The sequence below is a fragment of the Xiphophorus hellerii genome, chromosome 5, assembly GCF_003331165.1.
Source record: "Xiphophorus hellerii strain 12219 chromosome 5, Xiphophorus_hellerii-4.1, whole genome shotgun sequence".
NCBI lineage: Eukaryota > Metazoa > Chordata > Actinopteri > Cyprinodontiformes > Poeciliidae > Xiphophorus > Xiphophorus hellerii.
In genome coordinates, this window is record NC_045676.1 from 9,399,167 (window position 1) to 9,424,581 (window position 25,415).

Here is a 25,415-nt window from a genome sequence, read left to right on the forward strand (position 1 = left end):
AAGGCTGCTGACATTAGATTAATTCTGGCTTTGACGATAAAAACTTTTGAAGCATTTATGAAATAGAGAAACTGATGGCATCCTCATGCATGTTTTATTTGACTCATGTTACAGCTTAACATCTCCAAAGGATTCTTCTGAAGTATGCTTGTCTCAGCTCCTTCAGCTGCTCATTTGAGGATAATGTACGAACAAGAAGTGCTTTGATACATTGGGATCGTCAAGCTTGTTCAAAACGTGAAAAATAAGTTCCTGCATTCATTTTAGCTGCACTTGTCTCAGACAATACATTTTCCCAAACATTCTGCAAACATAATTTAGTTCATTCTGTGATGGTGCTGTTGACCTATGCAGACATGTAGCTTATCTGACCTTGTAACTTGCTTTATCATTATGTTTTTGGATGATTGCACACTTCCCCACATTAAAAAATATGACTGTGTTTGTGTTGGAGGTGCTCCATGCTCATGTGTCACTCGTAGTCATGCACCACTGCATTGAAAGCCTATTAAAAATCATTTAATAATACTTTAGTCCTGCATTAATTATTTCTCTTCCTCTGTCAAAGATTTAATTTGTTCAGCTGTACCTCACTTTACTGGTGTCATTGTACCATCTCTCAGAGAGTTACTGTACCATATAAAGTTACTTGATAATTAAATCTCAGAACAACAGACTACTAAGATCTAAAACAGTTATGTTTAACTTTACAACTTGTAAAGTTATACAAGTGTATTAAATAAAGCAAATGGCAACTTTTTCTAAGAATGACTGAAGCGCAATTTCGGCTAAAACGCATCAGAGGACTGCTACCGTGTCCAAAATATGTTGCTTTCTGTATAAAGGGTAACTTAATCCAAAAAAAGTATGTGGCTAAAGTCACAAAACATAATATAAAATTTTTAATTATATATATATTGCCTCAAATTTCTCTAAACTATCATATCAGTAGACTCAAATATACATATCCAGACATCAAATATGTTTAAGACGTTTGATCTATTGGATTGTGCGGTCTCAATCTAGTGGATAAGTAATCATGACCACTGAATATTTCTCACGCTACAGTCACAAACGTATTGAATAAAATTGGTTGCAGTGGTTTTGCTTAAGTGTTGAGTAAACTGGACTCAATACAAGCATGAATACTTCAACTTTTTCATTTAAAAAAGGAGTACGTTTCTTCTGTTTCATATTTCTGAACTATTTTGTGATATTCTATCATACAATTAAAAGTTGAAGTTTGTGATGACAAAAATGTAAAAGAACGTGAAGCCAATGGATTCCTTTCTAAAACAAGGTACAATATGACTTCTTTTTTCAACTCATCTAGTTGTTACCATACTAAGGATTGGAGCCCATAAAATATCTTTAATAATCTTTTCCAACATGACTACCCACAGAAATGCCTATTTTTTTAGTGAGTGGAATGAAAGTGTAATAAAAAAATGGACAGTGTACTTTAGGAGAAGTTGTGTTGTATGAAACTACTTCCCTGTCCAATATCTTCTGAATTAAAGGCCCAACAAGGGGACCAAGGTCTGACGTATTAGTTTTATTCAGCATTCATACACATGTCTGAGGAGCTTGGATCCTCATTGTAGAGAAGAAATGCAGAAACAGACCATAGCAACAAAGCGATCTTTGACAGATTTTTCTCCACCGTACTTGTCCATCAAGCATCTTCATTTTCTACATTTAATTTTAAACAGAGCTAAGAGTTCTGACCCTGCAGCCAACAGAGTGAGACCGCACTTAGTCTTTCATCCGTTTCATCCGCGGCACAAACACAGAGATGGAAACTGCCTTCATCTCCACGTTTCTGCAGCTCCAACTGCTTTTTTCAACTAATCTACTTATTACCATATTAATAAATGTTCCATAAGTTTTAAGTGTTCAAGGTCTCCAGTAGGCATTTGTTGCTCCTAGAGGCTCGCACTGTGCAGACTCTAGATTTGTTGCCATGGCAACAAGCCATACAGCTTGCTTTGAAGTAAAAATAGTGTTATGAAATTTTGTATTTATATGGAATTTATTTCACTTTCTGAACTCTAGAAAAGCCACCAACTCTGAACCATAATAGGCGCCGCTGACTGAGTGCTTAAATGAAGGATGCCTACATCAGAGGTGTCCAAAGTGGGACCCCAGGACTACCTGCAGCCCTTACAAGGATTTTATGTGGCTCTGGTTTGGTACGAATTTAGCAGGTGACAAAAAATGCAAAAAAAACATCGTCAACATCATCTGTGTCAGACGGTTGATACAGATTAACCACATTTTGCAGTTTGTTTTTTTTAGGAAATTTTACTGGAAATAAATGAAAAGTTTTTGGTGCATGTGATAGTATGTAATTTATCGACTATGTTTTTTGCTTTGACTTTAATTTAATAGAGTAGAACCACAGATATTCAGTGACTTTTACTCAAAAACAAACTTGAGTAAAGAGTCCTCGACTTATCTACTATACTCCAATTCCCCAAAACCTTTTGTTTGATCTATAATCTGTATCTTTGCTTCCCTGGTAATTTTATGAAGAATATTAACTATTTCTTTGGACAGCATACAAAACTTTTTTTCTGCACAAGCCTTGGATTTTATTTTGCTGAACCACTAAAATGTGTTTTCCTTAACAACTCCTTAGTTAGATTTTTTACTCAGCTCTGATGTTCAACTAACAAATGTGCTTTACTTACAAATGCGGCACCATTTTTGTGGGACAGATTTTATTGCTGCTACAACAAAGAAACAATCATCTCTTTTGCTTGACATTTTACTGCAGATTTTATGACTCGTCATAAGACAACTTGCAAAGACATTTGAGCATTGTGCAACACTCGTAAACTAGAAAAATGGCTAATCAATCTAGATGTATGAATTCAATGTGCAGTAGTTGTGTAAAACTTGGATTACTACTCTTATTCAAAGAGAAAGCACATTTTGTTCTTTGTTCAGAAATACTTTAGACATCAGACGTAAATAGTTGTCCAGTAATTGTTCTAGTGTTGCTCCTCTAGACTAAGTTCAAGTCATTACATTCGAAGCATGATTCCCCTTCGTAAAACTCTCTCCACTTTCAAAAGGCACAGTTACAAAAGTTAAAGTAATCTTCTCCTTGCACGCTTTAAAATTCAAACAAAGAGTATGGGAAATCATTATCAATTGTGCGCTTCACTGTGATTTTTGTCTGTGCAGAGGGAGAAGCAACAGCAGGAATGATGTAATGCCCAAAAAATCTGGGAAGCTGCTAACAAGCACATTGATTGGAGTTTACAGGGTAACAGCTGCAGGGAGACAGAACTAAAAAAATAAATAAAAACAACAAGGACAGATATGCAGTAGAAAGAGAAAAAAAAGCAAAAGAAGGGTTGAAAAGAAAAAAAGACTGAAAGAAGCGGAAAAAAGAGTTCTGGCAGAGAAAGGGTCTGTAAAAGCGTAAGCTAGACGAAATGGTGTACGCATAAAGCCCATTTTCTGGCTCTAGATTATAATAAGGGAACAAAGTGATAAACCCACACAAACACTCTCCATTAATTTCATTGTAGCACAGTTTCTATTAACGATTATAATACCTAAGATCAAGCGCAACCTGTCCCATAAATGAAAGTTTTAATGGAAAACGTGTCTCCCTCACATTTACAGCCCACTTTGTGGTCATACTCTGACTCAGTTATATCTTTTTTAATGAATAAAACTGATGAAATGCACCATGAGGCAAACAGAAAAGAGGAACATTAAAGTTCTCGAAATGGGGATAGCAACAATAAAGATGGTACTGCAGTAGCTGTTTAAAGAGACACAGAAACAAAGCAAATAGAACTTGTTTCATTAGTGATAATTACATTTACTACAGTATGGGATTTGTTTTCTGTGTGGGGGCATAACAAAGCAGCTCATAGTTAGCCTGAGTAAAGATGAAAGTTGAACTGAGGTCACTGGCTTCTTTTTGTGCAGGGATTGAGTCAGATTAATGAAAGGAGGGAGAGAAGAGGCTAAAAAGCAAATGCTAATATTCACAATTTGTGTCTGAATCTGTGGGGGTGGGGAGGATTCTGGGAGCTGGTGTCTATCTCCAGCGATCATTGAGTGAGAGGCGGGCTCCTCTCTGGACAGGTCGCCAGTTCATCACTGGGTCAACCACACAAACTCACAACTAAGGGCAATTTAAAGACACCAGTTAACCAAACAGTTGTGTGCTTTTGGACTGCGGTAGGAAGACAGAGTACCAGGAGACAACAGACTCAGGCACAATGAGAACTTTATAACTCTATGCAGAAAAACCCAAGGTCAGGATTCAATCCTAGAAACATCTTTTTGTAAGGCAACAGTGATACCAACTGTGTCATTGTGCAGCCCAACCATTTTTTACAATGTGGAATCAGAAAATATATATACATATATAAATATATTTAGACAAAAATTAAATAATGGGCAAACAAACATCCTCAATGGACACAAAGAGCTTTAAGGGACATTTCAACAGATTAAACATGGATATGTGTGTAGTTACTTCTTCAAAAAAATATTTAGTCTTATGTCTTTCCACCTCCAACCTCAACTTTGCTCCAGACTAATCTTCATAGCAACCAATACTTAACTTGCAGCTGAGATGGCGTTACTTGATGGCTCAAGTTTGAGGAAGAAACAGAGTGCGCAAGAAGGAAAAGGCATTTCAGGGACCACAAAAAAGAAGTGAAGATTATTTTTTAAAATCATTTTCAGAAAACAGTTTAGAGGCAGCCAAAGAAGGGACAGAGCAGTTATGACTTCTAATAAAGGTCCTTCTCTGCAATAAAGTTGGAGGCACTGTATTAATAGTGCAGAACATGGTTTTACAAGTGGGTGATATGGGTATTTCTGCTTTAAGCAATGTTTTAATTGTGTAATAACTCTATTTGGCATCCCTGTCAGGGAACTCACTAAGTTAGCTACATTATTACCCAATCTCTCTCATATGCACCAGTGTCTAAACTAATTAGTAAAACCAGGAACCTGAAATAAAAAGTCTTGTTATTTTAATTTGAAAAATAAAACAGTCTTTTATAGTAACTATGAAATAGGAAATAATCAAATCCTCATGCTGGAAGTTGAAGCCTGGTTTTGTCTTTCAGTGTGGACAAAGTGTGGGATTACGTGAGAAAAGTCATAATCTACCTGCTATTAACACATTGAGCAGCACGTACATGAACATGATTGGCTGCTTATGTGTTAGACTAACACAAAGAAGTGTAGAAATCAAGTCAAAGGACACTTGATCTTTTTACCAATAAAATCTATAGTGCCTTTGTACATAGTTTTCTGTAGATTGACACACAAAAATAAAATCCCCTCAGATGTTGGTTAATAATTTGTAAATAGAGTCCATCTGTATATGTTTAACCTCAGTTACAATCCAGCTTTTCTGTAAGAAAAGATTTGAAATATGTTAGAGAATATCAGTTAAACAGCATCATGAAGATTAAGATTTATATGTGACAAGTCAGGAAAAAAAGTTGTAGAGATGTTTGAAGCAGAGTTAGACTATAAAACACGTCCCAAACAGCAACCTACCAAATCATGGCTGGCCACCTTTTCTAACAGGTTTGTTTAAATAGACCATTAATCAGGGATCAGCCTAGAGCCCAAGGGTAACTCTGGAGTAGCTGCAGAGATCTACAGCTCAGGTTAACATTTTTGTTATGCATTCAACAAATCTCCTTTTGTTCAATATCGGCATGGAGAGTTTGTCACAATCCATGAAAAGGGAACGACATGTGGAAGAAGGTGCTTTGATCAGATTTAAAGAGAAAATAACTTTTTGGGCTGGCATTACACTGCCATGCAGTGACTGCCATGCGATTGGGTCACAGCTAGTGTGACCCAGTGAGAGTCTAAACACAAATCCAACTATGTCAGAGGTTTAAAATTGATGTTCACAGGTTCTCTCCATCCATTCTGACTAAGCTTGAGATATTTTGAAAAAAAAAGATGCCATAAATGTCAGTTTTTCAAGTTGGTAAGGGAATACTTCAAAGGATTTGCTGCTGCAATTGTTCTGCAAAGTACAGACTCAGATGGGCTGAATCTAAATGCAGGTCAAATTATCCTTTAGATTTTGGATTTTTTTTTTGGAACCCCACATTACAAGTATGCACTATTTTTTCTAGGTTTATCACATAAAAGCAACATACTTAACATAAATATTTGCGGTTGCGTGGTGGCAAAATTTCACCAAGTTCAGATAGTGTCGATGCTTCTTCAAACTACTGTTCATTTGCAGTTCTTCAAGCTACACACATTGCTTTATTCTATAACACAGGAGTCGAAAAACACTGACTTTCTTCCAGGCTACTTCTTCGACACAAGTTATAACTGTGTGTGAGCTGCGGGCAATGCAGTGCAAAAGGCAATTACTTTTTAGCCTGTGGCAGGTTCTTTCATCTCCTGGTATTACTGAACCCTCTATATGTCACTTAGCAGCAATGACAGGAAAAGGCACAAAAGGTGCTGACCGCCCACCTCTGTTATGACTGCAGCCACCGTCGGTGAGCTGGTCCCTCTGGGCTGTAATGAGCAGGCAAAACCAGACCTTTCCTTCCTTTCACACCAATACATCTCAGTCACCTCACCTATCTAACTAGTGCCAATTTCAGCTTCCTTTCTATCAAGTTACAGAGTACGACACATTGTGAGGACTGCATGCTCAGCACAGATAATGACATGCAAAGCCTTGTGTTGAATTAAGTGTTTGGTATTGTGTATGGGCGAGTAAATGGCAGTAAATGGAGACAATTTTCTGGTTTCTGCATAAATGAAGGACAATTCAAGAGTTTCAACAAAAGGATGACATTTATCAGTGAACCTTCACATCAAAGATTTGCATATTTGAATTCAAAAAGTGCCTTCTGTGAAATGTGCAGACTCTGCACTTTATTCAACTTCAATTTCTTCAGTTTCTCAGAGATAGTATTCTCTGGGAATATTTTCATATTAGGCCATCTATCTACATGCGGACACCCTTGAGAATAAGATGCTGCTTTATCTCCCTGTCACTTGTACATTCAAGACAACACAATCCCTTTACAGGGCAGTTCAAATAGGAGGTTTTTTTGTTTTGTTTTAACCACAGAAGTTGTCTCGGAAAAAAATGGAGCTTCTAAAAAATCTTCATGATGCAACCAGATACATAGTGCTTTTTATGGGGATTTTATGTGATACAATAAAAATTTAAATATAATAGTGAAGGGAAAGAAACAGAATGCATGTTTTTTGGGGTTCATCTCAACCAGCTTAGCACAATCAGAGACTTAAATTTCTCCCCAGTCATCTATAAAAAATAGGTCAGATCGGATGTAAGTGGTTGTGATCATTAATTCTCAAGTCTCGCCACAAATGTGATGCACCACAGCAAAACCAGAAAGAAGTCACCAGAACACAAACAGAAAACATGAGATAAAAGCAATAAATTTCTGAGAAAATTGTAATTTTTGTTTCTTTGCAAAATCTAACAGTATATTGGATGAAGTCATGGAAAAACACATGCTTTAAATAGTGGTTTCGGGGGTTTAAAAATAGATAACTTTGTGTTTATATTCAGCTTGTTTACAGATTAAATCTGGCTGACACACAGCTGATTGATGTACTCTCTTTGTTTAAACCTTTCCTTTACCATGCAGGTAAAAGCTGCAAGTTGAAAGCTACACCCTCTTGATTCTAAACTTACAGCAGAACTCCTCAAATAGTGGGGCATGCCTGTGAGGAATTTCATGCTTGAACAACAAGCCTCCAGTCAGTAGGTGGCAGTAATGCTCAAACTGATCAACAGGCAAGCTGTTCACCCAATAGAAGAAATAGCATGTACAGGCAAACTAGTGTACTGAACTGATGGAGAAAAAGAGACAGAGAAGTTTGTATCAGTATAGAGAACTAGGGGGTGGAGACACTGGGCCAGAAAAGAACAGAAAATATGCCAACACCTACAAAGCTCTTTGGTTCACTGTGAATGCAAAGTTTTATGCACCTTTCCTCACTCCTGATAAGATAGAATACAATTTAATTAGTTGGGTTTTTTTTACATTTCTCTACCTTTTTGAAAATTAATAAGTTGAAAAAGTTGACAGATAACCAATATTTATAGTGTGAAAACATTTAGAATGTTATTGTGCTCAGTCTGAAAATGCACATCCAATAAATCATTTGGACTTTTTCCATTTTGAGAATCACACACTGAGCAGTCTTGATTGAATGTTCCAGACTGAGTTAAAACCCCTTAATTATTTTATTTATTTATTAGGTTTTTTGATAGGGACAGACACACATTAACATAGACAAACTGAACAGAACAGAAGCCCTTGGTTGTATCCTAGTGCTTTACAGTGTAAGCTAATTTGCAGCACTTTTAAAACAACGTCCAAGTTCAGTTTACCCACTAACATGAAATCCTTTTTTGAGGTGACAGTTAATCATGTTGTATTATCTTAAATTACTATCATTTCACTTTCCAATAGTTCTTAGATATAGTGTTTAAGACTTAAAACAATAAAATGAACTGCAACAACTTAAAATTGAAGTTGTTGCAGAAAAAAAGTGGAGCGTGACAGAAAATAATTGAGAGCCACTGACTTGCAGCATTTAGGATGAAAAACTTTAGATAAATACTTTTGTATTCATTTAGCACAAATTCAGTTGATTCAGATCCAAGTTCTACTGAAGAAAAGTCCCTTTCAATTGCCAAGAAGCTTAAGTCTCTATGGGACTTTTTGGTCAACACAGTGACTAATGTCCAGCCACCTGTTCTCAGTGCTGACCGGTAACTATAAAACACAAGTTTGGACCTAATCATCCCCACAGCGGCCAATTACAGCTGTGCTGTGTACCCAAGAACAACTCTCAAAGGCAGTCAGAAAAGCAGGCAAAATCACTAGTCGGCAACCAAAATCGCATGCTTGCACATGGCAATCCACACCAACACACACACACACGCAGTGTAGGGAAGATGAGAAATACATAAACTAATTTATTTGCCATAGCATACATATATTAGTCTGTGCAGCAGTGGAAAGAGAACATAAGGCCTCTTATACACCAAGCTTACGTCAAGAACCAGCAGGGATGACAGGACCCTCTGCTGTGTGTCCTCATGTCGCCAACTTCCAGGAAAATAAATTGCACTTGAACACGCTACAGAAATGACCTCCAAATGCCAGCCTCGGTGTGCACCTGTGCAAGAGGACGCAAGTTATCACTACAGGAAAGGATGGTGTAAAAATGGAACACTGTTTGTAGGTTGTACCATTTTCATGTGCAACATTGATGTAGCTCACGTCTGTAGATTTTAATAAGTTTATAGCACATTTAAAGTTTGGGTTTTAATCTTACAAGGTACTTTAGATTCAATAAGGAAAAACAATAAAGGTTCTTTCAAAAAGCCAGGAACTGTTAACTGTTAGTTGTTTTCTATATAATGTATATGTAATGACATGGATTGATGCTGCATAAATAACCAGACCAGAATTGACCAGAATAATAAAAAAAAAGTGTGTATTGAATCTCCCAGCTGTATATGTAACCCTGTCCACACTTACCCCTCTGGGGAGGCCAGGACCCATTTGGGTCCTTTTAATGTCTTTTTAATGTTTTAATAGCCAACATTTTTCCTGTCATTATGCTAATGGAATTAAGTTTTTCAGAAGGTATTACAATATGTTGGATCAAGGCAAAATAAACCCTCAGAAACAAACTCAGTCTACTGTTTCTCAGACGGTTCAGCAGCTGGGAGAAATCGCTGTTTGGACTGAGAGGCTGAATGAATTTGTAATGGCTTTTACATACTTTGCTGCTGAATTAAAAAAAGAACAGAATAACAACATAGAAAAAAACATGTTTATTTTGCACATGGCATAAATACTTTAATTGTTGTTAATTGCTTTAATTCCCAAAACGTTCCACAGTGGTAGCAGAAAGTAAACAATCTATTCTCATGCTTTTCAAACCAAGGCTAACGCAAGGCTGCTGGTGTTGATCTCGACCCGTAAAAAAGTGCTCGACTCTGCAAGTACACATCACTAAATAACTGAAATATGGGACGGGACAGTATGTTCCCACTAGTGAAAGACTGTGAATTGTCTTTCAAGCCTCATTGGTTTCTCTTAATTGATTTGATCAGTGATGCAATAAGTGAACCGAGTTTTTACATTATTATCAATAACATGTTGGTGTCAAGGTCCCTGGGAGAGGAATTACAGTCCTACAGTTGCTTTAAGGGTTTTAATGAACAGATCAATAAACCAGCTTCCACGGTTTGCACAGAATACAAGACAAGAACAAAATAACTGGTGTTAACTTGTCCTAAATTAGAGTGGAAGTTGGACTTTGTGCAGAATGATTCAGTTCTATAGACCCATATTAAAACATTAATGAGCCATGTCCATTCAAGATGACATCCTGTGAGTTTTATTCTCAGTCAAGACCATAAAGTAGATTGCATAAACTAGACAGAGCAAGCCTGGAGGATTTTTTTTCTCCAGGTTGGGTATCTGCTTGTCTCTGTGTTGGATCTACTGCTGTATCAGTCAGCAGAAACATATAGGGATGCTGACACAAGATAAAAAGACCAAGGAACGTGATCCCACCATCAATATGAGCTCAATATAGAGACAAATCAACAGAACTTTAGCATCCTCTAGCCTAATCTTTGGGCTAAGTGGAAATGAGGCCTAATTAGATTGCAGAGTTCTTTCACATTCAGGATTGACAATCTGCAGCGTATTCACAAAAGCAACTACTAGTGTTCTTATTAGAGAGATTTGACATTGTAAGTATAGAAAACAGAGAGCCTCTTGTACGACCACATTATTTTTAATAGCTGATTTTCGAAATGTATGGCTAGTGACAAGCACCAGGTCCTCTGCAGTGTTTCAAAGATTATGTGGATGCAGAAAAAAGAAAATCTGAATAGTTCATCATTGCTCTCGGCCTTAATGTAACAGATTTGCTGCAGGAACGCTGCCGCCCTATAAGCTGATACTGCAATGTACAGTAACAATGTTAGCAAGTATTAAGTCAACAGATGTTTCAATCATAATGTTGTAAAGACTTTCTGTATTTGTAGGGTTCAGCCTACAAATTGAAACACCTCCCATCTATGTAAACGCTCTTCAAAGACTCATTTCAAGTCTTGGATTGTCGGTTTGCAATGCCTACCACCTGCTAAAGACATAGAAGTGTTTTAGACTAAAATAGAAATATTTTAATGGCTAATATTTAATATCACAAAAACCTGTTGCTATAGTTCGTGAAAGATGCAAGCAGAAGAAGCAGGTGGTGAGAGAAGTCAGACTGGAAGTAATTTAGTCGACTCAATACATCCAAGTTTCAAAGATCTTCTTTTATATACAAGTCAATGCTAGTTTTGCATACAAGTTAAATATGTGACACATCTGCTCTTTTTATTTCTGTAAAGTAAATAAAGATTTTTGCAATACCCATTAACACATTGTGTCATTTCTGTGCTAGACCTTTTTGATTTTGCAAGACACCCTTTAAAGAAAAGAAAAGAAAAAGAATGTTTGGCTGTAAATATAGAACTTACCCTTGAAGCTCTTTAACCGACATGGAGATCTTGAGGTTGTGTCCCAGAACATGGAGGGCAGTCAGGATGTCGGCCCACTGGACCATTTCCCCTAGCGGTCCCCCCTTCAGCACCTTTGGGCTGAAAACATCCCCAGATTCCTCTGTTAGGAATCCCACATGGATTAGGATCTGAAAGGGGGAAAAAGTATATTGTAATGAAAGGAGCTTTACAGAGATGTGTGGAAAATAACCACAAAAACTCTCCTTCGCCTTCAGAACATGCATGTGCATTCATGATACTTTTTATAGTATTCTTCTGGTAGACTGAATGAGAACAGAATACAATAGAATAGTTATGGATTCAAAGGTGTGTATTGTATAGTACCAGCTGCTTAAACAGATAATAAACACACATAAAACCTATAAGCAGCTACAAATTGTTGATAACATACATAACAGTTTAAAAACAACAGAACACCAAAGTTATTGAACATCTTACAGGCCTCAATGTGCTGTTTTGATTCAAAATGTTGATGGAGGTGGGTACAAAAGAGTATTTAAAGCAGTCCAATTAAATATCACCAGGGATGTTCATAATCTATTAAAATGTTATCTGTTAGAATAATTAGAGAATAGGATATGAAATGCAGTCTGAAAATTCTACAATTTTCTCAGATTTTATCCATATCTGGGAAATGCTGTATATTTAAACTTTATACTTTTCCACATTTGATAGAAACATGAGAAAATTCTCAATTGGTTTCAAGTTGTTTTTTTGTTTACTTTTATACAAAAGAAATAAAACAAGAACAAAATGTAAAGAACATGCACCAACATTTATTTAATCAACATAAAGATGTATTTCAACCAGTAACACACTGTTGCTTGTTTTTTCAATGAGTAAATCTAAAACATAACAATGACTGCAAAAAACACCAATCCTGACTTTAAACCACACTTCCAATCTAAACTTTTCATTGCAAATTAAATCCACTTTTAGCCTTTCTTATACTTAGGTCTACAAGTTTAAGTATATACTTCAGTATAAGTGGTTTTGTTATGGCTCAATAGGACATCAGTCACTACAAATGATGCTGTGTCCGGATATGGGAGAGTGGGTGTATTTGGAACGGCTTAAAGATATAATATTAATTCTTCCTTGTTAAAGGTTTCATTTGCTTGATCGAGTGTTATAATTCCAAACATTTGTATCATTGTTATGGCCTTCACAGTATGTGACATAGTTTGTTCAAGGACCATGAAGTCAGATGAACAAATGAATGGATTGCTACATTTGTTGTAGCTGTCACGCTTTTGAACGCCTCCTGACATAAAACATAAACTATAAGGACTGTACTCCCCTATCCTCTCATACAACAATAACACATGGACTATCCTCACACACACACACACATCACGGACTGTTTTCTTCACACACACATACAACCTGTAAATTTTATCTGCCATTATTTATCTATAATCCATTCCCTAACATTCTTGTATATTCTGTATAATCTGTGTAATCTGTGCATATAGCTCCCATATTTATATTTATACACACTATCTATATCTCTTGCTATAACCCCTTATAGTCCATACATACATAGTCTGGTACATCTGTAAATAAATATTTATATCTCGTAGAGCACTTCTGGATAGATGCAAACTACATCTCGTTGCTTGTACTTGTGACAGTGCAATGACAATAAAGTTGAATTCTATTCTATTCTACTCTGATAACATTGATATTCATTCAGAAGATTTTATGATTAAGCTCTGGTTCCCTGCCTCCGCTCCTTTGTTGACATTTTAAAATCCCAGTGTTTAGAACCTTGAGTTCAGCCAAGCTGACATGATGTGTGTTGTCTCTATTTTTCCAAACAGGTGTCTGAGTAGCTGTAAAAGTAATTCACCAAAGTGTCATGACTTTGAAGTAGTCGATACCAATCTCTTGGTCTAAAATGTAAGAGAGTGTTTTTAAAAACTGGGATGACTTGTGATCCTGAAACTCTTTTCTTGTTTGACAGTTCAGTGGGTGTGTCATTACATGTCAGCAGTACAGATAAGCACTCAGCAGTGCACAGATACACTTCAAAGGTGTAAGTGGCTGTAATTTGGAAAGAGGCTAGAAGAATTCTGCAGGTTCTCTCCACTCACATCGACATTAAAAAAAGGTGTTGTTCTAAATGATCTGAAATTAAAGATTGTAAGGAAGGATAGAAAAAAGGATGTTCAAAATAGCATGTTTTGTGATCATAAAAATAACTTCTTACACACAGAGTATAATCTGTTATTATGTAGTTAACTAATCCAACATTTTTAATGACTTTGAGGATTAGAATTATTCAAATCCCAAACTCTTCAAAAGGAAAAAAAATGTAGGAAATGAAGATTAATTCCCTGAAATCCCCAGTGAATTATCTCTCCATGCGCCAAAGAACTTGGATGCACAGAGTGAAAAAAAAAAAAAAAATCCACCATCATGGACATTAGTGCACAGCTCATTTCACTTGAACCATATGCCAAAACAGATATCCACTACAACAGATTCTTTGCAGTCCCAAGTGAAAACTGTGCTTTAAAAATAATTATATAGAACATTTAAAGGAGTTATCCCAATTAATATGTGGCATTTTTTCAGTGTTGGACCAACAGGGCACAGTTCTGTCAAACACATCTAGTTAACAGCTGCATAATTACTGTGACCCACTGGGAATTGAGCAACACGTTACTTTTCACAGTGGATTAAGCATAGCTATGTCCAAACGGTGCTCTGCTGAGTAATCCTGATTAACCAACGCAGCATGAGCACATCCAGCTGCTTCTACTGGCAAACAGATCCCATAACTTGGACCGTGAAACATGCATAATGAGCTTAAGGCCAACTGAGGGATGTTTGCCAGAAAGTTTGCATTTTACTTCACTCCACTTGTATATGAATGTGCCCTGTGTCTGTAATTTTGCAAATCTTAAATAAGATTAAAACAAGTAACTATCCAAAGCTTGCAAAGAACTCCACTAATTCAAATCTCCTTTCCTAATTATTTTATAAAGCACTAATACTGAAATGAAAAATCAAATGAATGCCCATGCACAGGAGAACATGCAGCACCACTGTACGACACAAATTATAACACCAAAATCAATACCTTTCATCTTCTGTAACACATTTTTTAAATATGTTAATGGGCAGCAGAACAGACTGAGAACAAAATTGTTCTTTTTTTACATGACTGAGTTGCATCTCATGTCATGTTTGTGTCCCGTGTTTACGCTCTTTAACACTTTTCAGTGTTTACCACCTCCCCAGGGAGCCATCTGGCTCTTTTGCTGCTAAATGCCTCAGCAGATCTCTGTAAATATGAGGAACGGCATGTCCAAGTGGGGATTTTTCGGTTTCTATCTCCCATTAAAATCTCTATAAACAATCAAAAAAATTTTTTAAAGAGCTAACGATGTACAAAATATTACATATGTACACAGGTGAGTGTTATACTTCTTTTTAGAGTGGCCTTGATATTCTCTTGTCACCTAAGCTGCACAAAAAAAAAAGAGAACAATGATATGTACGCAGCTGAGTGGCGCTCCAGTGAAACCCCATCTGGCATGCAAAATCCCCTGATTTAATAAACCTGCTCTATTAAGTTCTGCTTCATAAAAAAGATAAGTGAAACTAAATTAGAGTTTGGATGGCAGATGGCAAAAGTAAGAATGCATGACGCCAATACTGCTCACACTCAGCTTTTTCCTGGTGTTAGGTACAGGGTGTTTCTTTTTTTTTTTTAAAAAGCAAAAACTATGCAAAAGGGATGAATCTCACATACAGCGAGTTGTTTATAGCTCGTGGAGTAAAATAAGGATTATCCATTTTATACGAGCAGAGCAGCTATGGAAAGGTAAAAAAAAAAAATCCCTAAAAAGCATTTCAGTTATGAAATAAAATTGCATTTCTCATGTCTGGTAGATATCAATAAAATAAATCCACTATTGAAATGCAGAATTTTAGAGGTTTTTGATATGGACAATGTGGCTAATTTCCCAGGGTGCCACATCCCTAGGGGCAAAATTGCTGTTTGATTTGTAACTTCTGTATTAGCACTTCTTTAAAGGGCCTAAGACATAGCATAGAGCCAAAATTATCCCTCAATTCAGGGGTGCAGCGGTGGTGCAGGGGTAAACCACAACCCAAGTATGGAGGCCTCAGTCACTTTGCTGGGTCCTCTGATTACCTCAAAAACAGTGCAAAGAGAGCAGGTTTCCAAAGTAGATGATCTGCATTAAGGCGGCTGCAATATTTTGACTTTGCGTCACCAAGTACGGAGAATCAGACGCAGTGGCGTAAGGTAGGCCACTGGTGGCAGTAAGACATGTTCTCTGGAGTGAGAAATCGTGTCTGAGAATCTAACGGGCGAGCATAGGCTTGTCTGCTGCCAGGAGAACAGCACTCGCCTGATGGCATGGTGTTAAGTTTAAAGTTTGGTGCAGAAGGGATTATGGTGTGGGGGTGTTCTTCAGGAGTTGGACTAAGCCACTTAGTTCCAGTAAAGTAGGTTCATATGTGTGAAACAAGATGAGTTCATACTTTTGGGAATATAATATATTTACTCAGGGACCTGAAAACACAGATAAACAGGGAGAAAATACCACCGTTCAGAGCAAAACTTTTCTCTCTGGGAATCCAGTCACAGAAGAGAAGCCGGTGCTGTTTCGCTCTGGATATTTCTTTCACATGGCAGGTGTGCGCGAGCGTGAAGACAGATTTTGAATTGTTTGTTCTTGTGTATGTGTTTCACGTAGACATGTATCAATAAATTCTTGTCAGAGACCTGCGTGCAATTCAGTGTTGATGTTTACTCACTCACCAGGAACACTGGGATTCTTTAAAGGTCTGGAGTTCATTTCTGCTTTAAAATTCCTACAGGTATCAAATGTGAAAAAGTTCTCCACGGATGTAACCACACATACAAATCTTCAGTCAACCTTATGATCTTTTACATGCGCACATCAGGGTTCTTCTAACATCCACCTCATTAGCATTTCCTGCCATAAAAAACACGATGTACTCTGTTTTTCTGAAAGCTTGTAAAAGCCTATGTAAATAAACTCTTGTGTGGTTTGCCTTCTAACGTGAGGAGCATTTAATGCCATTTCAGTATATGCCTAAGTGAAGTCTTTGGAAAAACTGGAAAGCTGAAGAGGCTCTCATGTATGAGGTGATACTCCACTCTGATCCACTCATCACGGAGAGGCTAATAACAGACAAATGCTAATGTATGTCCCAGCATCTGTTGGCCCAGAAAATCACATGAATGTAGGCGTGTGTGTGTGTACGAAATCCCTCTCATTCACGCACCATGGCCTTTAAAGAAGGCTGCACAACCCAGGTGGCAACATAAGCTGGCACTGCCATCCAACAGTGCTCTAACCTCAACCTCACCTTCTCTCTAATGCATCTTCCATGATGTACAGTAGAATTTACACAGGCAAAAGTTTAATAGTTCTAGATCATGACAAAGTAGCACTGAAGGAAGCATTATACATGGCTTTAATTTGTTTTACAAATAAAAGCCTGAAAAGTCCAGTTCAAGCAATTGCTTTAGAAGTCTACTTTGCAACTAGAACTACTAGAAAGTGAAAGCATAAAGCCCCTAAAATGAAAGGTCAGGCATGGAAGAGCATTTTCACAAAAGCTCAATGGTTTCTCTGGAGGAGCTGCAGAGATTTATAACTATACAATGCTGGAATTTATTGACGATTTTATTTTTAGATGAAATATGCCAAAAGAAGTCCCATCTGACGTTTGTCACATAAGTAAGTAAGGAAGATAGCAAACATGTCAAAGAAGGTCTGGTAGTTTGTTGAAACCCATACATAAATTATTTTTGCTCAACATGTAAAATGGTATGTGTGGAACAAAAGGAACGCTGCATATAATCCTGACTACACCTTCCCGATCTTTAATGGTTGTGGCAGCATCATGCTAAGACGGTTTTCTTCAGCAGGGACAGGGAAGCTGATTGACTTGGGGAGACTGAAATAAATAAAAGCTAACAAAAAATGCCTAATTTGCTAAACAAAAAAATAAATAAATAAATAAAAATAATAATAAAATCACTTAAAATCCCAATAAAATACACCAAAATGTGTAATTGTAATGTGATAAAAGGTGAAATTGTTTAAACAGTATAGATATTTTGAAGGCATGGTACATGATTTTACCCTTCATAATAATAATCAAGTTTGGTCATTATCATTGCCATAGTTTCTTCCTTGTTCCTTCACACGTTTCTGCTCCTCCCTCCACCCTTCCTCCTCACTTCCTTTCATATTCCATTAGTCTCAACGCTGTCTGCACTCAATCAGTATGAGGTCAATTAACCCTCAAGAGGGTAGACATACGGAGAAGGCAAATTAACAGTTTGGCACAAGCTGCAAAAAACACTAAATGTAGAAGCAAAGATGCACACCAAGACACTGGCTGGGAGACAAAAACTAACAAGATGTGGGCAGTGAACGGAGAGTATATTTTAAACAAAAGGTAAAGATCTTTAAAACTCCACAATAATCTCTAAATTGTTTTTACATTCTTGCAAAGTTTTACTGAATATTTCTTTGCTGATGTCTTGGAAAACAAATCAGCTAAATTGGAACAACTATGATACAAAATGGTCCTTCATTGGCCTGGTTTCTCTTTGTTTAGTGCACATTTTGATCCAGTTTTAGCATGTAATCTTCTTGGATACACAACTATCACGAATGATAGTGTATCTGATTAACCTTAAATACAATTCAGTTAGACTAGACTAGAGCTTTGAACAATAGTCCGACTATGTACACAATCTGTAGTTTTTCTTCTTTTTCTTTTTTTTAACAAGTGATCTGCAAACATATCTTTAAATAATGGTTGGTTATGACTGGAGGCAGATTGTATGAAACAAAAGATTAAAATCTTAACAAACAAATTACATTGAGCAGAACTGGAATCAAAAACCAAAAAGCAAAAGACAAAACAAACACACAAAACATGCAAACAAAGCAATTCCATGGCATATTTAGGGAGCAACAAACAAATGGCTGCAGGTCAATTGGGAGAGAAAAGCAGGTAACTGAAACAAATCAAAACTGAGGAAACTTGTTAACACATAACATGAACCAAAGGCAACTATTGAATCTGAAATGATCAGAAGCACAAAAACAAACCTGTGGGACTAAAAAGATGACCAAAAATACAATGTTAAACATATTACAAAAAAATCCCTAAAGGACTTATAGGGAACACCTATTCAAAGGTAAAGACATTTTGTTTATAAAATAATGTTTATAAATGTGTTATCTATCAAAAGATTTCATAATAAATAATAATCCACAAACCGGTGTAAAACAACTCTCAGTACAATTTTGATATGCATTATATGGGTGTTCTCAGCAAATTTGTAACAATTGTGATAGAAAATAGCACTTAAGGTTTGAACAAAGGGAATATCCGCTGTACTTAGCAACAAAATTTCTTCCTCGTTTTCCATGAAGTACCTATAGCAAGTCAAAGGCACACACAGCCAACATACATCCTCATTTCCTGCACTTTTCCTCTCACCTCTGATCTTCTTTGTCTTCATTTTTGCCTCTGCTTTGTTAATTTATTCTCTTTCTGAATAAACGCTCTGCTCGAGAATCAAAGAGAAAGGCAAACTGGGAGAGTCAACAAAGCCCCACTGGAATAGCTAAGAATTTATACTCAAGCAGAATGCAGAACTTGTGACTTGAAGAAGACATTGTGTAGAAGACAAACTGCGAGAGAGAGCCTGGCTGGAGCTAAAATGGATCAATGTTTTATTCGCCAGGGGTCAAAGCTAATTAAAGTAGAAAACTTGTGTCAAATTATTCTGATGTACTGTATGTGGTACTGTGGAATAATAGTTGTGCTCTTCAATATTTCTTCTGTTTCATTATTTTGTTGCAATTAGAAGTCTATGCTTATCAAAAAATATTATTTCACACAATCTTCCAATCTTTTTCTATGTGAAAATTCACAGCCTGTTACCCTAAACGTGATAATTTCTGTGCTATTCTTTGCAGCAACAATTAGTAACAATTACTTGTCTGTGATAACTGGAAATGAGTCTTTAATATTGTGGCTAGGGTTGTGCAATATCAGAAAGTCATGCAATGAATGGTAAAATTAGCAATGGTGGTATGAGGTGCGATATATGCCTCTTTTCTTCGTTCCTTTCTCATCTGTGCTTCCTACACTTGGAGGTCAGTCTGGTATGAGCATCTTCTGCCTTGAGTGTCTGTCAATGTGAGTAAATATTACATTAGCATATAAAATTCAAGATCATAACATTTGAAATATTAGCCAACAGTTTTTCCACTTCAAATAGTGATTTTCAACTTGAGTATTGCACATACTGACATTCTGATAACAATATATTCACAACATGTTGTGCTCCCCTAATTTTGTCTCACTCATTTTTGTAGAATTAGTTAAAATGTAGGAAGGTTTCCAGCCATGACCATAAAATCACACCAGCGCATCTCAAATGAACTTAAATTAACCTATTTTTGAACAATTTAGAAAATGGACCTGTTCTTTGGTCTGCCTTTGCACTTGAGTTTAAGATTACAAGATAATAGTCTAAAAATTGTCCTTCAGGATTTTCTACTATGGAGTAGGATTCATGGTTCCATCAATTAGCTATCCAGCTACCACAGCAGCAAAGAAACCCCAAACCATCACACTACCTATGCTAGACTATCTCTGATATTATTTTTCTGATATGCTGTTGTAGTGTTAAACCAGATGTAACAGTGCTTCCCCCTTCTTAAGACTTCAACTTTTGTCTTGTCATTCCCCAGAATATTTTCCTAAAAGACTTCAAAATTATCAAGATGTATTTTGGCAAATGTATGACAAGCCTTTCTGCTGATTTTAGTCAGAAGTCTCCATGGATCCAATTTTTCTCCAGTCTCTTTCTCATTGTTGAATCATGTGGGTGTATAAAGCATTGTATAAATAAAGCTGGTATGGCATGAGCCATGATGTGTTGCTTGTTGAGATCTGTAATTACTTCATGGCAAACACAAGTCACATATGTCATAGTGTAAGCTAACCGAAAATCTGAAAATCTTTTGTTGTGAAAGTAGCAGCAGCACTTTATCGAACGTAAGCAGCTAAATTCAAGTAACTAAATCCTCTCAGTGCATTGTTAGAACCAAGAATATCCATATGGTCACTGAAGGTTATTCCAACCATATCAACTTATTTTAGGACAGGAAGACATTTTTAGAAAGGAAGAGTAGATATTGTGCTCATTGTGAACTAGTAATTTATCAATAAAAATCTCAGTTAAAATATTATGAATTTCCTCAGCGAGCATTGAAACAGAGACAGATCAGTGATTTTGTTACTATTTAGTAAAGTAAGATGGTAAATTCCTTTTTTAACTGCATATTTTAAGCCTGTTCTTAATGGAAAAAGCCACAAGGTCTCCCAGGAACGGCTTCTTTCTCATCACAGTAGCATATGAGTCCCTTCTCACCCCTCATCAATCCTCTCCTAATCCATATTCTACAGTGCCATCCATCCCTCTGTTGTACTGCCTTTCTTGTCTCATTCTTTTCCCTGTAGCACTGGCACATGCTTGGGACCACGTCATAATCCCAGTCATTCATCATCATTCTACCTTAGCTCTGCGCCCGCTTCGGTTTCGTCTTAGATTTATTCTCACACGGACTATATTTCTTGCTCTCACACTGTGTCTTTGACATAAATAGCTACCAGCAGGAAGAAGACAAGTCCATTCAGCACAGATACAGTACAACAGAAACCAGAGTAAAAAGCAGTTTTCCAATGAGACACTGCAGCAAACTAACTAATAGCATACAACAGATTTAAAAAAAAACAACAAACTATTAAATTGCCTAAGATTCCCCAACTTCTTGATATTTTTTTAGCTTCTTTTTCTATTCAATCATGTTTTGATATATAATCCACAGTCTTCTGTTTATCTGGGATTGAGTCAAGAAGGTAACAGGGATACTGGATGTGCCTCTGCCCAGTAACACTCTCCAGCTCCTCTGGCTAATCCCAATTTGTTCTCAAACCAGGAAGAATATACACAATAATCCTTCCAGCAAATTCTGGATCAGTCCTGGAGTCTCCAAAGAGAGCTGCTCAGGAGACACATCCTTCAAATGCTCAAACAACTTCAGCCGACTATGGAGAAGCAGCTCTTCTTCTTATTCTCATAGCCGTAGCTGAACACACCAGTACATCAACAGCTTGATCTAACACTTGACTGACCTCTGACCCAGACATTGACCCCCTGTTCCTGATTGAGTAATATGCTTTTATTCTAATTGTGAACCATTACCTCAAAATAAGAGTTAATAGCGGTCTATAATTAAATTAGAATATTTATGTCCAGGTTTTAACATTCATACATTGCAACAACTGTCTCTATCTAAGACTATTTGCTCTGACTTTTGTGCTTTTATTATAAAACCTTATAAAATCAGTCCAGATTTTTCAAGTGGGCATCACAATGCTGTATACTTGCAAAATTAATTTCACCAAACAAAGCCATGCTGATAGCAACTGGATTAAACTTTTCAAAGCAGACAATCCCTAAACGAGAAACACTTCCACATTTTATCATCGTCAGATAGGGAGTCATAAGATCTCATTGCAGTGAAATGTACTGCAGCATAGATTTTAATCAAAAGGACAAGAACCACTATTGTTACTATTGAACTAACTAAAGGAAGACTCGGACAGAAGTGTGCCTGTTTCTTTCACATCACAAACAGCAATGTCACATGAATGTTTGTGGTGCCAACATAACAGAGGCTATACTGTGTATTTCCAGTCGCTGTGAATAACACATACATCAGTGTAATGGTGAAGCACTATTACCATCTCTCTCTATGTCCAATTCTATGGTGTTGGCTTCAGTAATCCTAAGCCTCTTTCACAACTCATTTCTGTCGCAAACCCGCAAAGACAAGCCACGTATGACCTCTGGCATCTCAAAAACATGAGTTAAATTGGCAATATCCCACATATTTGTGGTTTTCAAATAACAAGCCGGTGGGACAGCAGCACGCATAAAATCTGTGTCCTGACTCTCCCTATGCCATTTTTCTTTTTTCAAAACAATAATGGCAGACAAAGTACGTGAAGTTATCCAGGTACTGAGCAAGTATATGCTTCAAATTCAAATTGTATCACTCACCTTCCTACATAACATGTCTGAAAGGATTTTGAGTGTTGCTAATATTTTAAGCCCTGTAGCTGGTTGGTCATGTAGCTGGTTGGTCATCACTGGATTGGTCTTTGACCTGTAAAGAAGTCAGCTGATGTGGGCATGTTAAAAACCTCGCTTGGCGACTTGGGGGCGTACAAGAGGTGGACTGATGTCTAACTCTCTTGCTGCTATGAAACAAATGTAGACGGCAAAAAGGCGACATAATAATGTCTTGACGTTTTTTGTGAAAGGATCCACAGCCTCTCTGTGAGAACTGCATGAGAGGATTTGGGTCAGCTAAGCTAAGCCTGGTTACTCCAGAATTAATGAGTTGACAGAAATTAACATGGGAGATCCAGGAGTGTACAGTGTAATCAGTCCCAGTGCACTGAACTTTATCTAGCGTCTCACCTTCTTCTGGTCCCTCCAACGTTGTCCAAGTTTGGCACCTAGATGGTTTGCAGCCGTTGCCCACTGCTGTGCGAGCCGTCGGATTCTGCGCTTCATGAAGCTAAGAGACTCTTTTCCACCGCCGACCTGATCCAGCAGAACAGAAAGGTCTGTGCGGAAGGCAGCCTGAGAAAATGATGTAAATTAGATTAAATGAAACAATAAATGAGGCAGAAGTGGTAAAAGTTAGGTTACAAATGCTGGAAGCGCCACAGAACCTGGAAATATTGTACTTTTCATCTGTGAAGTGCTGAATCCTCAGCCAAGAAAGCAGTGAAAATAATAGTTATTGTAGTCTTTCAAGGTAAATCTTCCTTTATACAATGACAATTCCATAAAGCATGAACCATTTGGCCACATGATTCTCATTTCAGCAGAGAGAGACAGGCAGTCGCTTTCCACCAAACATTAGAGAATTATTTCAAGGGAGAATGTGACCTTGCTCACTTGGCAGCTTTAGTTTCCCCTGTCACTGAAAAATATGGAGAGATGTCTCAACACAATCCCATGCATTTTTAACTAAAGCTATAAACAGTCAAGATTTCTCTCTGCGGAACAGAACCATGGCACAGTCCCATACCCAAGAGTACTGTAATCCACAATGCAGCTATTCGGGTCACCTGGAGGAAAGGAGACTCTAAGTTTCATCTTCTCTGACACTATACTAAACCTTTTGAACACACTTTAGTGAATATGCAATAATTATGACAAAAATGACATGATCAGCACTGAAATACATTTTTGTCCTATTCATCATACATTCGTGTTGCAATGCAATGTAGAAGATTAACTAAATGAATGAAACAGAGAAGCACTACTGCAGACTATCCACAAACTTTATTACATCCACCTGTTGAACTGCTTGATAACAGAAACAGTTAGTCTGCTAATCACATTAAAGAAACTCAACGCATTTAGACAATTAGATGAGACAAAACCAATGTTATTCCAAAAATCAGAAAGGTGAACAAAGACAATTCAGACGTGCTCGTCTTAGCATTCAAGAAACTGCAGATCTCTCATGATTTCCACCCACAACCCTCTCCGAGTTTTATTGGAAAAGGTTTGAAATATCATGGTGAGAAGGAGTTGAATGAAGGAAAATATTTTATTGATGTGCGAGGAGAATGTGTAGACTGGTTTGAGACGACAAAATAACTTTTTCTGGCTGCACATCAAACCTTAAAGCAGATGGGCTACAGCAATAGGTGATATCGAGTAGGAGGAATTTGCTAAATGTCAGAAAACTTGGCAAGACCATTTTTTACTTTTTTTGTAACTTTCCTCAAATTCAAAAGTTAACAGATATTTATTCAGTATCATGGCACCACGTTTTCTGGCATTTAGAAAGCAGAAATAATTTAGGTAATTCTAACTAAACTAAAACCAGAAATGTTTAAGTTGTGTCTTTTTTATTCAGTGTATGCAAATATCTGGTTTCAACTTTAGGTCTACAGGCAGAAGTGGATCTAGCATTAGTATATGTAATAAACTGTCCGGCAAATCAATGTTTACATCCATAGCAGTTTATGTAAAAAGTTTGAGATAATTTGAATCAGCAATAAGGTGCAGAGCTTTTTGTTGCTTTAATAAAAAGATAATTTGTATTAGTAGCCAAGAGATAAGATTTTTTTATTTCAACAAAGAGATAGATGGATATGACCTTGGAATTGGCTAACATTGGGTGTTTGTGTTAATATGTGTAGAAGGATGGCGCTAATCTGGTCTTTGACCTCAAAGTTAATGTGGAGGAAAATAAAAAGAGGGGGGAGGATAATGATGATGATGCAGATCCAGCCTGTATTAATTAACAGTGAGCAAACTGGCTCAGAAGAAGGTTAACCGTTATGTAGTCGTGAGGTCAGACTGCTCATCCTCTTATTACTCTAGAGCATCTTCAGATGAAAAGGACTCAACCTCGTTTGATTGGTACTATATAATTAGCTTCTTTTAGCATTGATGAATTTCTCTGCAGAGACAGCTTGTTTTATTTTTTAGGGAAGATTGTGCTGAAATGCTAATGCCAGGCCTTAGTTTGGACAATTTGAGCAGATGGTTGTGTGGGTATGATGATTACAAGGAATATGCAAACTTTGTTGGCAAAAAATGGTTTTAATATAACAACACAGCAGCTTCTAGGGGTTATGTGGATATTTAGGATTTTGAATGTGA

At 37.0% G+C, this 25,415-nt stretch overlaps 1 protein-coding gene across 2 annotated transcripts in view; it reads right to left on the reverse strand.

The window, feature by feature from the left end:
• Window positions 1-25,415, reverse strand: part of LOC116720581 (alpha-1,6-mannosylglycoprotein 6-beta-N-acetylglucosaminyltransferase B-like) — a 128,263-nt gene that overhangs the window by 39,270 nt on the left and 63,578 nt on the right. For both annotated transcript variants that reach the window (XM_032563933.1, XM_032563932.1), the window contains exons 7-8: window positions 23,205-23,369; window positions 11,567-11,736 (exon numbers count right to left, since the gene is read on the reverse strand). In XM_032563933.1, coding sequence (XP_032419824.1) covers window positions 11,567-11,736; window positions 23,205-23,369 — 335 coding nt within the window. The remainder of the gene's footprint in view (window positions 1-11,566; window positions 11,737-23,204; window positions 23,370-25,415) is intronic.